We start from the raw sequence: 14,580 nt of genomic DNA, 5'->3' as shown, positions 1-14,580 counted from the left end.
ATGGAGTTGGACACTCCCTGGTTGTAAAAAACAACCAGGGAAACATCTCCAACTTAGCTCAGTACATTGTTCTTGTATTGGTTGAATTTAGTCTATGCAAGATTTCTAGTTTTAGAGCCATTGAGCCAAGAATACAGCTGTGTCCCAATATATATCCTGGCATCTATGAAAAACAAAAATCTATTCTACACCTATTGACTCCTTCACAAAGCTTACATGTAGCAATTATCTTTGATTAAGAAGCTTCCATTCACACTGAGCTCAAAAAATCTTGTTTTATTGATACCTTTGACAGGTGTCAAAAGTAAACAGCAGCAATGTAGTTTGAAGTGAGCACAGACAATTTGAGCGTATATTTTGTCAGCAGATGCATTTAAGCCTTACATGAACATACGTTGAAAGGATTGGTGTTAGTGGGCACCTCACTACATTAGTCATTTTAATCTGTTCAAATGCAATATGGATAGAAAGAGATTCTGTGAATCTGCACCCAGCACAAGCCTGAATGTGAGTTGAGCGTGCCTTTCCCCTGAAGTGAACCAAATGCAATATGTACCATAAGCTTATAACCTGTTCCTGTTCATACAATATGGATAGAAATGCCATCAAACTGAAGAATATGTAATCATAGATACTATACATTTAAAGTCAATGTTAAGAGCCTCCTTTTGTATATTATGTCCTGTAATTCCAACTGTCACTAATCGATAGATGCTAATCCCTCTTGCCAGTATTCTCCTGTACCTAGCAGACAGTAATCTGTTCATACAATAGTGTTGCTCAGGAAGATTGAATGGGATGTAAATAATGTATTTTTTTTATAGGTCACTTAGTTTTGTTCAACTATCTGGCTGGCTCATACAATCCCCCTCAACATGGGAATTATGTGTACATTTTGAGGACATTTCTTAACAAAGCCATTATAAACATGTAAAAATACCTCTTTAAATTTTCTTCCCCTATTTACAATAACACTTGTCAGTTGGGTGCCACATTTCCATGTGGGATACAGTGACTTTCAGGAACCTAAAGAAAAATGAGATTCCGAATTCTTTGTATCACTTTGAAAAAGAAAACATTTTTATAGATCTCTCATTGATCACTTGTTCCAGTAATACATGTTTTCACAACCGCCTTCATGGCATGACTTCCATTCTACTTAGTTTGCGCAGCATATTGCACATGCGGAGATTGCGGATGTACAAGCTCAGAATGCGTCAAATCCCGACACATGAGCTTGTAGATCTGCATTGTTTGTTGCACAACACTGGCGCACAACTAAAGATAAATCAGGCTTTATATGAAATCCCGTATGCGTTTATGTGAAAAGGATCAAGTAAAATGCTATGGAGGATTCCTTCCAAGGCTCTTGATAGAGCAGCTATGATAATGGGTTCAGTTCTGGTCTCAAACATGTCTTTTCACCAGGTGGGATGAGTGAATGTGATATTATACAGCTTTGCCCAGCGTGCAAACACATGCTTCTCTGTTATAAAGCGATGATGGTTCCCTCTCCGACCTCTCTCGTGTTGGAGATATGTCACACATTCATCTGGTCCCCTGGGCTTATAGTAGTGATACGGAATTTTCTTAGATCCTTGTTTCCTCCTAAAGAAGAAATTGTAATGCTTAAATGCTTTTTTTTAATGCTTAAAGCACACTACAGGAAAAGTAGCACATTTTATGCAAAGCAAATAATGTCCTTGCATAGCATTGTAAATAAGTGAGATGAAAGAGCTTTCCCATTGTAATGTGTCTCCAATACTGTGTTAAACATAGACAGCCATACATGAAAGTAGTATATCTATCATTTTGTCATGGTATACGTACCCACAGTGATTTGGTGGAACCATTCCATAGACTTTGATGTTGTCGCAAATCTCAATGGCTATCACCATAGTGAACCAGCCTGTGCTCAACCACGACTGAGACTTTTGCCTGTGAGAAATGAAAACCGGGTATGTTGCACTCATTAAAATAAGCGTTAAATAGCTCTATAGTCTGATGGTAAACATTGCTATAGACTAGACGTATATTTGTTTTCAGGTAATTTTATCCAACTCATACAGGAATTGGATGTGATGACAAAAAACATACACTGTTAATGAGATTGGCAAGACCCTCCTTAAATGTTTTTTGAGGGGTGCTAGCCCCTCCTATATACAGCTTTAATGTTTGTGTTGTCTGAACAAACATTAAAAATGCCATTGACAATGAACGGAGAACTAATGTTTGTGTTGTCTGAACAAACATTAAAAATGCCATTGACAATGAACGGAGAATTTACGTCATATGTGTCTGAACAAATCGGCATATCTATGTCGGTGGGAACCCTTGGCCAATAAGGGACCACCATTCTTGATTATGATGTACGATGATTAGAGCGCCCCTCACGTCACAAGGGGGTGTTTTTCTGCTAGAGAGACAGGGAAACCCCAGACACTCAATGGGGCATTGAAGGGCGTTCTCCGGGAGCCCTAGGGGGTCCCCAGAGTTACTGCAGGGCCGCCAAATCTCTGTGTGATTGGAACTTTGAATTGTATTTACATTAACCACGTGAACCCTATAGCATCTCTATTCTGGGGGGAATATTTGCCAGAAATAGCCGATCCACAAGGTCATCAGCGCTGCAGCGCTTTGTGAGCTTGTAGAAAGACTAGTCCTTGGCCTGAAAAACGTTGAAGACCCCTGCAATGATTACTATCTGAATATAGGCCAGATTCCCAACTAGGCCCCCACCTGTTTTTGCTCTATTTAGTGTAGTCTACACTAAATATATTCACAGAAAATCTACAAGCTCACAATGTGTCGTGTTGCGATGCGCTGTGAGCTTGTATATCTATTTTCACTGAATGTTAGACCCAGAATAAGGATGTCAGGGTTCAAGTGCTTAACATAACAATAGGAAATATGTTTTGAATAATTATAGCCACCCACCCTTTTTCGAAATGTACCCACCTGTCCCGTCCAGTCTCCTTCTGAAACAGAGTATCAAATTTGCGCATCTTGTTTGGTATGATTGTGAAACAAGAGAGGTTACTGTAGGTCATGCTGACTCTCTGTATCAATCTATAAAGGGTTCCTTTAGCGTCTTTCCCAATCTTGGTGGGGGGTCCCCAGAATATGATGACAGGATCGCTGCCCGTGTGGTTCAGGAACTCGGATGGCCTCCGAGCGACCCTGAACACACTGGAATGGGCCACCACCCTCAGAGAAGTGCGATTCCCCACGTCTGTCTCGTGTCCCGTAGTGGGAGCATCGTTCATTCGGATCACACATTCAGTCTGGTCAATGTCTTTCCCTGCCTTGGAGCCCAGGACGTGGCTGGAGCTCGTCACCAGTGCGCAGTGATGACAACGCAGGGTCATGCTCTGGAGAAGGAATATTACATTGTTATTTTGTGATCCCCAACATTATACATGGGCAACTGGCGGCCCAATCCATTCACTTAAAGTTAATGTTGAAATACTGATATATTATTGATTTCAGCTGCTATAATTCCAAACATGCAAACATGAACCGCTCTAATTAATTCAGTCTAAATTAGTAGTGTAATGAGTATACTACTCGTTACGCTATACTAATTTAGACTGAAATGTTATTGTCTTTTTGTCCAATGTATTTGGATTTAGTTCATAAAGTTAAAATAACTATAATTAAAGGCATTTGAAAGGGATTTGAAATTAAATAAAAATGTTACTTTTCAGGATTCCAATTCAAAAATATCACACCCGTGTGAAGTGAGGGGAGCTATATATTAAAGTCTAACTCATGTTGATTAGGTGATGTAATGGTGATGTGAAACAAACGGTGCCAACACAAACATTAAACGCCATTAACAATAAAGAGACAATATGACCTAATGAGTTACATTATGACCTACATTTTCCCTTCATTGTCAATGGCGTTTACAAAACAAACATTGAACTAAAGACAAACATTAAACCTATCAAAAAAATTAAGGATTTCAATTCAAAAATAGCCAACAAAGTCTTATGCACACCTCCACACCAGATGATGGTCTTTGAGGTCTTTGACCGAAACGTTGCCTAAATACAGTGCAAAAATAGCTGATCAACAAGCTCAAAACGTGTCGCAGTGCGACGCGTTTTGAGCTTGTAGATCTGCTATTTTTGCTACGACAGCAATATGCAATGTGGGTGTGGAAATATAGTGGCCCTTTCCATCATCAAAGTTGCCCACCCCTGCTCAACATAAATGGTGCATTTTATATATATATATCACACCAACAAATCAACACAATGAAAGACACAATCATAATGTGTTGAGTGAAAAGATCAGAATGTGCTGTTTATACTTCTATGTGTTCTACAATACCTTGTTTCTATATACAGCCACATAACCATCTTTTCCAGCCCATTTCTTCAGGTTAGTGACTTTTAAAGCATGATGGTTTGTACCGACACGGAACGGACCGGACATGATGTCATTTCTACTGTTGGAGCTGTAGAGGATGAGGAGGGTTGTCAGGACGAAGATGGCTCCAAATATCACCATCCTCTTGCTCTGATTTCCTTGCTGTGTACAATTATAATAACAATAATTATTATTATAATGGTTGCAATAGTATCGTCACTAACTAATATCGTTAACAAATTACAAACAAATTATCAGGGTGGCCTTACCTACACAAATTAAACATTCTTGTATTAGCCTATGGCATTGTTCTCAAAGTGGGGTATATGGGGACCCCCAGGGGTCCTTGGGGGGGTTCCTGTGGGTCCCCGGCTAAATTATTAATAACCTAGTTATAAACCAAATGGACCTTTACGTGTCTGTACCTCACAGAGAGTATAAAAAGTGGAACCAAATGAACTGCAAGTTCCATTTGTACACTCTCAGAGTTAGGCTATACATTGACAGTGTAGATCGGGGTCCCAGTGATAGAACTTGGGGTTTGTGGCTTAATGCATAGCCTAATGCTAATCAAACTGGGGGCCTTGCATTTTAAAAAAAACACTGTTTTTCAACCTTTTTAAATGCAAGGCCAATATGACTGTTTTTTAAAAACAGTGGATACAGCACAGTCAGCAGTCATCACTGCCACTCCCTTCTATACTGAGTCTTGTCTTGTGTCATACCTTGTCAATGAGCCTGGGCACCATGACGACTGATTATTATTAAACTGTGCAAAACTCTTGCTGTGATTATTTGTCATCATACCTTGGAAAAAAAAAACGTGAGAATATCAGTTCGATTTTCAGTAATTTTCAGAGAAGGCCCTGTATGGCAATCACTTTGTTTTAACATAACATTATTTTAGATGAGAACAGTGTACATTGTTTTAGGTTACATTTAGATTAACCTTACAGTAATACGATCGAACTAATTAATACATTTTCTCCTTTTCCCGATCCCTGGGGGTCTGTTTGGAGAAATGTAGGCTATAGGCATTTCAGCTGAATCTTATGAAATATAGCCAAGCTATAATGTTTATGAAGTAGCCTAACAGATTTCATGTTGTAGTAGTAAAGTATTTAATTCTTAGCTATAACGGACAGCTAAGTACATACCGTAACCCAATGATATTATTATTATTAGAAAACCATCTTGCCCATTCATAGCCTCTAGTATTCACAAAATGGTAACAATTATTTAGGCGTTCTCATACGCTTTAAGATGAAGGCAACAATTAGCACAACAACATACCACGTAATTTTATCAAATAAAACAAGGCTCACCATTTAAATGTTTTTGTCGTGCCCGATCTATGCTTCCTTGACGTCTGATATGTCTCGTCCCCCATCTTCCTCCATGCACCACTCACTCACACTGGGATCAATTCACCTCGCAGTTTACAGATGCGCTGCAGAGCGGATACAGAAACGGGCCGTGTGTTGTGTATGGGGGAAATGGCCGGATACAGTAGGCGTGCTCTGTGCCGGATGGGAGCACTTTGCAGCAATGTGACTGCGGGAAGGCTGTGACGCGAGTGTAGTTATGCACCACTGTGGGAGAGGAATTGGATACTACGTCATGCAACATTTCACTGCTCACTGCAGTGAAGGCCGGGGACCCTTTGGTGCTGTCCTGTCCTGTCCATGATGATGGATCTGTCTTGTCCAACAATGGGTCTGGCTGTCCAGTTGCTCTTAATTTATATGCAGGCATCAAATAAATAAATAATTCAAAGAACACGATTTTGGGGAAGAATTTCCTCTTTTTTGTCAACAAAATGAGAGCCCTCATTCAATGCCACTTTGACTGCATGTGCTTGCACCTCTTGGTTCTCCAACATCTCAATAAATAAAATAAAACTAAGCTTCAGACGTCCCAAAATTATAGCAGATTTGATTACTTCTCTGCCTAAAGCCCATGACCCAACTCATTCCTACACATTTTGCTAGTGTGGGATGGCTCAGGATAGAAGGTTAAGCAATTCATAATGCGATTGGTTTCTAAAAAGGGGCAATGAATGTCCTACCCTCATACCTAGCCTCTGTACCCAGGCTTTTATTTCTGTTCACATTCGATTACCTCATACCTGACTATTTCTTCACAGTGACACCCACAATATTGTACCACCATATATATAAGAAACATGAGAAAATTCTCATTCTACTAACTAGGCTACTCTGCCACCAAAATGTGGAATGCCCTGACACCATCTCTTTAAATGTGGACTTTTGTGGGCTTCCTTCAAAACAGGCCTGAAAATAGATCTATCAGGAGGTAAAACATTATCCCACAGAAAGGCCAAGTGCCAACATTTTAGCCTTTTCTCTTTTTTAGTGTTTTATATTTGTTGATATGTATTATCTTTTTGTGTTATGCCTTTAGGCAAAGTCTGTACCTCATGCTGTTCCACATTTATGACTAATAGGCCTAAAGTATTCAATAAGTCAATCAATCGTCAGTATAGTCACTGTTTCAATATTCACAGATTATTCGAACCAGAAGATAGGTTGATTATCAATTAAGGCCTATAGAGTGATTATACTGATACATCTATATTAATAAACTGGTGGATGGTGTCTATTTCATGTTCACTAGAATTGGAAACAAGCTATGTTTGAACAAAAATTTGCATATTAAAAATACTATTGTTTTTGTCAATGACTGTCCAATAACACATGCTAGTCTAGTGCACTTTGACAGCGTATCCTATATTACTTGAATCCTGTATTATTTGAAAGCAATACTGAACCTTATGCACAGGTTACATATATTTAAAAAAGAATGCTGCTAAATTATATTGCACTTTACACCTTTGTACTTTCCTTGTGTATGTATGTTTTTAATGCTTTGTTTCCTAATGGGACTGCGGATGATAATTAGCAGTTTTGCAAAATCCGGTGCATTTATGTAATGTCCATTAATATGCATTGTCCCGTCTCAATAAACAAATACAAAAATGCTAGTCATTTCTGCAAGACATCTGACAGCCTAAGTAAACAACAACAACAACAACAACAACCAATGTACACATACGCATAACTATTTATATGATACAACTGTTACATCAACAAATACAACAAAACTTGTTGAGTCAGTTTCTCTACAAAGATTGTAGTATTTATACTGTAATAATGATACATGTGATATGACTGCAAATTTTATGTTTTATAATTCAGTTTGATCAAAGAGTAATACAAAAATAAAACATGCTATAAGCTTATTTAATTGCTTAACATTCAAATCACATGGAAATACTGAAACATAAAAATAAACCCAATGAATGAATACTGTAAAAAAAAATAAGGCACAGCAGGTAAGACATTAAAATGGTCAACTTTGGTAACATTATTTCAGTAGTGTTTGGGGTTAAGGTGCTTTATCTTTAAGCATACTGATACCATAAAAAAAGACAAATATGTATATTATTATTACTAACGGTTTAAAATGTTAAAATAAAAATCCATGCAACAGTCAATTCCTTAATTTCAGTGCATTAAAGTGATATGCCTTCTGACCATTTAAAAACTGAGACCTTAAAGTCTGATCGACTTTCACATATAAGCAGTCCAAGCATTTTATAGTTTCCAGTGGTTTAATCCCACTCCCAGTGCTGCACTCTCAATAAGTAAAGACAGTGACACACCACATTCTATACCCTCTGCATTATCCTAACCACTGTATACTTTGTTGTACGACATATAGCAAAAGAAAACATATCTACAAGCTCACAATCTGTTGCATCACGATATGTTGTGAGCTTTTTTCTTTTCTTGTATAATTAATATTATTTAGCTATTTTTGAAATGTTAGGAAACACCTATAATGTATAATGTAACATGTAATAGCATGTCCAAAATAGGGATGCCAGGTTGAAAGTGGTAAATCGTGCATTTACCGCCTATAGCGCCTTTATCCAAGGTGCTTTACATAGAATGTGCATTACATGCATTACATTCACCCATTCACACAAACATTCACACACCGATTCACCATGCAAGGCACCAACCTGCTCATCGGGAGCAATTAGGGGTTCAGAGTCTTGCTCAAGGATACTTCGACACTAACTATGGGGGAGCCCGGGTTCGATCTGGCCACTCTACCACTGAGCCACCGCCGCCCCCGTGGTTAATGTACTGTAGTATTTGACAAGTTTGCAGCCAGCTGTAGCTCTTCACCACCATACCTGCGTAACACCATTGTTTTGCATGGAAAAAACACAAGCTAAATTGTATTTAACTGAAAATAGACGCTGCATACATAAATACATGCTGGTGTAGTGTCATGCACCGATCAAGCTAAAATGTATTATTTTACACAGAAAATAACTATTAGATTGCAACAGCAAAATAAAAATTAAAAAATTAAAAAGGTGTTGACATAAAGTAGAACTCGCGTCATAGAAGCCTGGTAAACATTCAATTCAGTAACACTGCAGAGTAAAAACTATCACGTTGATCTATAGACGGCATAAAAGAACAATAGTTCCACAGGGATGATCACGTCAAACCTTAATGGTTCCAGTATCTCCTTTATCCGTGGCTCCACGAGGGGTGTTTAAACTCCATCTTGTAGCGTTTGGCCCATTTAGCATAGATGGCCTTCTCTGTTATGAAGCGATGCCCCCCGCGGCGGGTGTGTTCGTGGATCCTGTACATTCTGCATTCGTCAATTCGGCTCCGTTCATAGTAATGGTACGGGACGATGCTGTGATTGGCACGACTGCCACGAGGAGGAAAGTCACAAATATATTCATAAATGTCAGTTACGACCTATTTTATACTTTGCCGTGCGATGTTGAAATGGCGAAAATAGAATGACTATTTGCCCCCCGCCACCCCCCCCCCCCCCCCCCCGCCCCCAGTTTGATTAATCCATATTGCCAACCAAGGCAAATATCTTACCTGCAGTGGTTATCATCAATCATTCCATAGACATAAATACTGTCACACATGTCCAGGGCTAGAACCATGGTGAAGAATCCAGTGCTGAGAAATGCCCCCGTCTTCATTCTGAGAAACAAAGGCACCAACTGTTATCTGTATTTGTACTGTAGCATATGTATTGCTTTTATTTGTGTTTGTTATTTTTGTCTTCGTGTCAATAGGACACCCTCGAAAACATGCTTTTAATAAATTCAGAGCAAATTCTGAGGTTTGGCTTAAAAAAATGCTGCTAAAAATCATCTTGTGTTGTATTCTATTCTATATTATATGCTATACCTGTTTTTTCCAGTCTCGTTCTGAAAAACACCGTCGCAATACTGTATCTTCTCCCTGGTCACAGCATAGATTCGGACGTTTGGATACTTGTTTGCCATTTTCAACAGGACATTGAAGATGTGTCCCTTTCCATCCTGCCTCATGTTCCTTTCAGGGCCCCAGAACACGTATGTGGTGTCTGCAGAAGACTGGAAGTAATACTTCTCGTTTTTCAGCAGCAGGGGGACACTGGTGTGAGAAACGACTCTGACGTTCGTCTGCTTCCCGACATCCCTCTCGTAGCCGCGCGTAGGAGCATTGTTCATGCGAATCACACATCCAGTCTTGTCGATCTCCTCTCCCACTCCAGCTCCCAGCATCTGTCCAGAGCTGGACACCAACGCACAGTGACTGCAGCGCAGGTCCAGGAACTGTTCAATGAAACACAATGCAAATTTCATTTAAATAAAATAAAAATCACTATGTAGTGGACAGTGGTTCCACCATGGCCATATTGTCGCCGTCAGGAGGAAACCTTGTATAGTAGTAAAAAAGTTACTTTTCAGGAAATCGAAAAGATAATTAGCCTGTGTTCCAAATAGATCCAAAGTTGTTATTATTTAGTCACAAGCTCTTGCCAATATTTTTAACTGGTTAAATATTTATAAAACCCACAGACATGCTTTCAACCAGGCGTGCCTATTTTGGTCATGTCAAAAATAGCAGATCTGCAATCTCACAATGCACCACATTGTGTTACACATAGTTCCAGTATCGAAACAGCATCCCGCCGAGAGCAACGACAACTTTGTAAGCAAACAGTATAGGAACAAGACATCAAGCCCTGTACCACCTGTACAATAGCCTGTAATCATCACAGTGACATCATAGACTCCCACATTAAGATGAGGCAAATATGTATGTCGTCGTTACAGTGTCAACTGTCAACAATAACAGCATGTTCTCCTGTTATATCAGTTGTTCTCGCTGACACAGGTTGGTATCAGGTTGGTTGTTAAATCATTGAATCTTAATCCGGTGAGTCTCAACCTTTTTAATTTCAAGGAGGACCTTGTTTGATATGCATGCATTAGACCACTGACAAATTCAACCATTTCTCAAAGCCCCTCAAGGGTCCCAGACTCTAGCTCTGGTCCATAGCCCCCAAATGCTGTTGCATTAGGCCAGAAAAGGATTTTGTTTTTCACTGGAAGAAAAATTACACGTAGCTTGCGGAGTTAGTTCAGTCAGATATACTCGAGGGGTTTCATGCTGTGCTCAAGGGTGCATAGTGCATACATATACTCAAGGGGTTAATATGCTGCATTATGTGGGTGTATTCAGTGTGTGCAAGACCCACACGTCATTCGCTGATGTGGCAGTCAGCTGACCAATTGGGCTACTTAAGCTCACTAGTCTGCATGCTCTTCCTGCCTTCCTTCAAGGAAGCTCTGAGAAGGAAGTGAAGTGGTCACGTGACTGGGCTGCGCCATGACACTTTCATGGACACTTTCATGGGAGCCAAACTACCCGGAGGTTTGGCAGAATGCACTGGAGTCAATGAGAGCTCAGTGACCAGCTCATGAACAAACATTATTTATGAACAATTGAGACCTTTTGTAAAGTAATCACTTCTGGAAAATAACAGAAGACATGTAACACATTATTGTCTGCTGTGTTGTTATTCGATGTGTACACTGTGTCATTTTTATAGATGTATGGTATCTAAAGAGCACAAAGTACCTTTCTGAATGTACCGAGTATCGCGAGACTTCCCACCGTTTCCTGTCTGGCAGCCAAATCGAAAAGTAAGTGATTAGAAAACAACCTGTGATATGTCTTCTGTTATTTTCCAGAAGTGATTACTTTACAAAAGGTCTCAATTGTTCATAAATAATGTTTGTTATGAGCTGGTCCAGCCGGCTCCATTCACTGCCATGTATTCATTGCACTTCCGGTGTGAGTTTGGCTCCCATGAAAGTGTCCATGAAAGTGTCATGGCGCAGCGTGACCACTTCCCTTCCTTCTCAGAGCTTCCTTGCCTTCCTTCTGCTATGGTTCCTGGTTGTTGTGATGTTTGCTCCCACCACCACCACCGGTGGGCTCTGTTATTTATGTTCCCCATGGGGGTTTATTGTATTTCTATCTCCCTGCTCTTAATGTTTAACGATGGTGTTTGATTGTGCCGAGCCGGGAGAAATGCAGCAGAGCCGAACACCAAGATAATATATTATATGCACACTTGTATTCTCATTCTATAATAAATATTGGTTAAATCTATCTGTGAGTTGTCTGACTGAACTACTTTTAGTTACTACACTGCGCAGCACCCTCTACCGATATTGCCAAGAGAAAAAAAATCCCATACACAAGATTTTTCCTTCTGGTGAAAGAAAATCCTTTTCTGCTCAAAAAGTGCATTTTATACAGTACATGTGGTGGGGGGCTCAGAGTCCTTCCACCGGAAAGTAGTCTTTCTAATGACCAAAACCGTCTTTGTATTGGTGAGTAGCGAAAACATATTTTTTATTTTAGCAGAAGTCGAGAGGCTGGTCTGCATTTTATGAGAAGGCAATTCATTGAAAGTCCCATAGTCTCTAATGCCGGGGTGCCCACACATTTATGACGTGAGATCTACTTTCAAAATGACCAGCTCAACAAGATCTACCCACTGAAAAAATAAGTGTACCATTGCTGAAAATAGTTTAAATATATAATGTACTTGGGGGGGCTTTGGAATAGGGGAGAAATTATGACAGGCAGTTTCTGCTGTCAAAATATGTCCCCCCCGTATTTAACTTAAACGCCCAATGCATTCTCAATGGCAATAGCACAAACTTTGCCATGCTACTAGTCCTACATACGGTGGACATGTTTGCCTGAAAATAAATCTTTGAAATGTTTCATAGTTTTAGAAATATAGTGCTTTCAAATTTGAGAAATGTATAATGGGGCTCAATGGCAGCTCTATGGCACGTCAAAACATTACTTTCACCTAGAAACTCTATTCACACATTTTATAATTCAGCTTACTGTGGAGACACATGCTGGAACTTTTTACTTTGAAATGATTTGTAGTTTCTGAGTTATTTAACTTAAACGCCCAATGCATTCTCAATGGCAATAGCACAAACTTTGGCATGCTACTAGTCCTACATACTTACACCTATAGAAACCCCATTCAAACCTATTTAGGTTCATCTTACGGTGGAAATGTTTGCCTGAAATGGAATCTTTGAAATGTTTCATAGTTTTATAAATATATAGTGCTTTCAAATTAGAGAAATGTATAATGGGGCTCAATGGCAGATATTGGCACGTCAAAAAAGCACTTTCACCTAGAAACTCCATTCACACATTTTATAATTCAGCTTACTGTGGAGACACATGCTGGAACTTTTTACTTTGAAATGATTTGTAGTTTCGGAGTTATTTAACTTAAACGCCCAATGCATTCTCAATGGCAATTACACAAACTTTGGCATGCTACTTGTCCTACATACTTACACCTAGAAAAATGTAGGTTCATCTTACGGTGGACATGTTTGCCTGAAAAGAAATCTTTGAAATGTTTCATAGTTTTAGAAATATATAGTGCAAGGACACTTCGACACCAACTCTGGGGGAGCCCGGATTCGAACTGGCAACCTTGCAGTTACCATCCAGCCACTCTACCCCCTGAGCCACCGCCGCCCTGTTTTGGTTTGGTTTTACTATAGTTTATGACAGAATGGAGAGAGAAAGCTAAATTCATTGACAAAGTACATTTGGAATTAGTCACCCATCCTACACACCCAGTCTAATGCAACGGCATTAGGGCTATGGTATGGACCAGAGCTACCCAGACCCCACATTGAGAACCAGTGTCTTAAGCAATTCCTCACCTGGTCCATGTTTTCAGGTTTGATCCTGGTGTATCCTTTGAGACCAGAGTTGTGCAAAGAAATGGATCTGTTCACTTGACCACACCAAAACATCACCCCAAGCCCTCCAACCACGAGGCAAACCCAGAAGACTTTCTGAGAGCAAAAAAAAAAGACAAAAACAAAAAAAGATTTATAGAAAAGATTAGTAGGCATATGTCACAGTACATTTGGAAAATCTGGGATTTTAGTCCCTATTTCAATAGGGAATTTCACAGTTTAACAATGTGAAAAACTCAAATATTGACTAAATTCTAACGACATAAATGATCTTACCAGAGATTTCATGTCACAGCTTTTAGGAGACCCCCACTGGTCCATAGCATGATGGCATCATGGTGTTTGTGTGCGTGGGGGGTCATCTGTCATTGCATGAAAATGTGTGACAGACATTCGTGTTCAACCTTTCTTCCATCAAGGAACAAATTAACACTCCCAACTGGATTTACATTTAAGTTTTCACGAAAGCTAGCGTCGAGCTGAAATGAACACACCTTCTTTGATAAACTCTTTGCAACATATTTTTAACACACAATCTGGATCATGTCCTAATAGCTCGTTAGCTTTGCTAAAGACTCGTAATATTTACTTATCACAACCCCCCCTCCCCCCCATACGCAGCAGTACAGTACCGTTATTTACGTGTTAATTATTATCCCTGCTTCTGTTCTCGCAGTCTCGCAGATACTACATTTGAATGAGTGACCGACGCATAATAATCTTAGAGATAATAATAATACATATAATTCTATAATAAAACGGACACCAAAGATTAACAACGAATGGATGTCTATGCCGTTCGAATAATTGCTTTGAATATCTAAATAGTTTATATCCCAATATTTTCTGGAAGGATAGTGGTGCACATAAACTTGTTCCGCCTGAAAACATCAAATAGAGCAGCTGGTTCCTAAGGCTCTGGTTCCCACTATCATCAATCCGGGGGGTCCGGAGACGGGCTAGCCAAGCAGCTGCCCCATGGGTTGGGTGGAAATTAAACAGGTTAGATAAAACATCTACGAGTAAAATTAAATAGTGCA

General features: G+C 39.5%; 2 protein-coding genes across 4 annotated transcripts; both read right to left on the bottom strand.

Annotated features, from left to right (window-relative positions):
- Positions 1-106: 106 nt before the first annotated feature.
- st6galnac6 (ST6 (alpha-N-acetyl-neuraminyl-2,3-beta-galactosyl-1,3)-N-acetylgalactosaminide alpha-2,6-sialyltransferase 6) lies at positions 107-5,852 on the bottom strand. 2 transcript variants are annotated; one of them, XM_079523623.1, is made up of 6 exons: positions 5,703-5,852; positions 5,103-5,184; positions 4,339-4,539; positions 2,959-3,371; positions 1,831-1,938; positions 107-1,608 (listed from the first exon to the last, which is right to left on the bottom strand). In XM_079523623.1, exons 2-6 carry the CDS (start codon positions 5,124-5,126, stop codon positions 1,422-1,424), a joined length of 933 nt encoding a protein of 310 aa, XP_079379749.1. In that variant the 5' UTR covers positions 5,127-5,184; positions 5,703-5,852; the 3' UTR covers positions 107-1,421. The 2 variants fall into 2 exon arrangements, with proteins under 2 accessions (XP_079379749.1, XP_079379750.1); XM_079523624.1 differs by lacking the exon at positions 5,103-5,184.
- A 1,594-nt stretch (positions 5,853-7,446) lies between these two features.
- Positions 7,447-14,465, bottom strand: st6galnac4 (ST6 (alpha-N-acetyl-neuraminyl-2,3-beta-galactosyl-1,3)-N-acetylgalactosaminide alpha-2,6-sialyltransferase 4). Of its 2 annotated transcripts, XM_079525184.1 has the most exons (6): positions 14,183-14,465; positions 13,817-13,902; positions 13,502-13,636; positions 9,639-10,048; positions 9,321-9,428; positions 7,447-9,138 (listed from the first exon to the last, which is right to left on the bottom strand). In XM_079525184.1, exons 2-6 carry the CDS (start codon positions 13,859-13,861, stop codon positions 8,949-8,951), a joined length of 888 nt encoding a protein of 295 aa, XP_079381310.1. In that variant the 5' UTR covers positions 13,862-13,902; positions 14,183-14,465; the 3' UTR covers positions 7,447-8,948. The 2 variants fall into 2 exon arrangements, with proteins under 2 accessions (XP_079381310.1, XP_079381309.1); XM_079525183.1 differs by lacking the exon at positions 14,183-14,465 and having other exon boundaries at positions 13,817-14,152.
- Positions 14,466-14,580: the final 115 nt, after the last annotated feature.

The sequence above is a fragment of the Electrona antarctica genome (genome assembly GCF_951216825.1).
Source record: "Electrona antarctica genome assembly, chromosome: 16".
Lineage (NCBI taxonomy): Eukaryota > Metazoa > Chordata > Actinopteri > Myctophiformes > Myctophidae > Electrona > Electrona antarctica.
The sequence above is the reverse complement of the archived record's forward strand: the minus strand, read 5'-3'. Positions and strand labels throughout refer to the sequence as shown.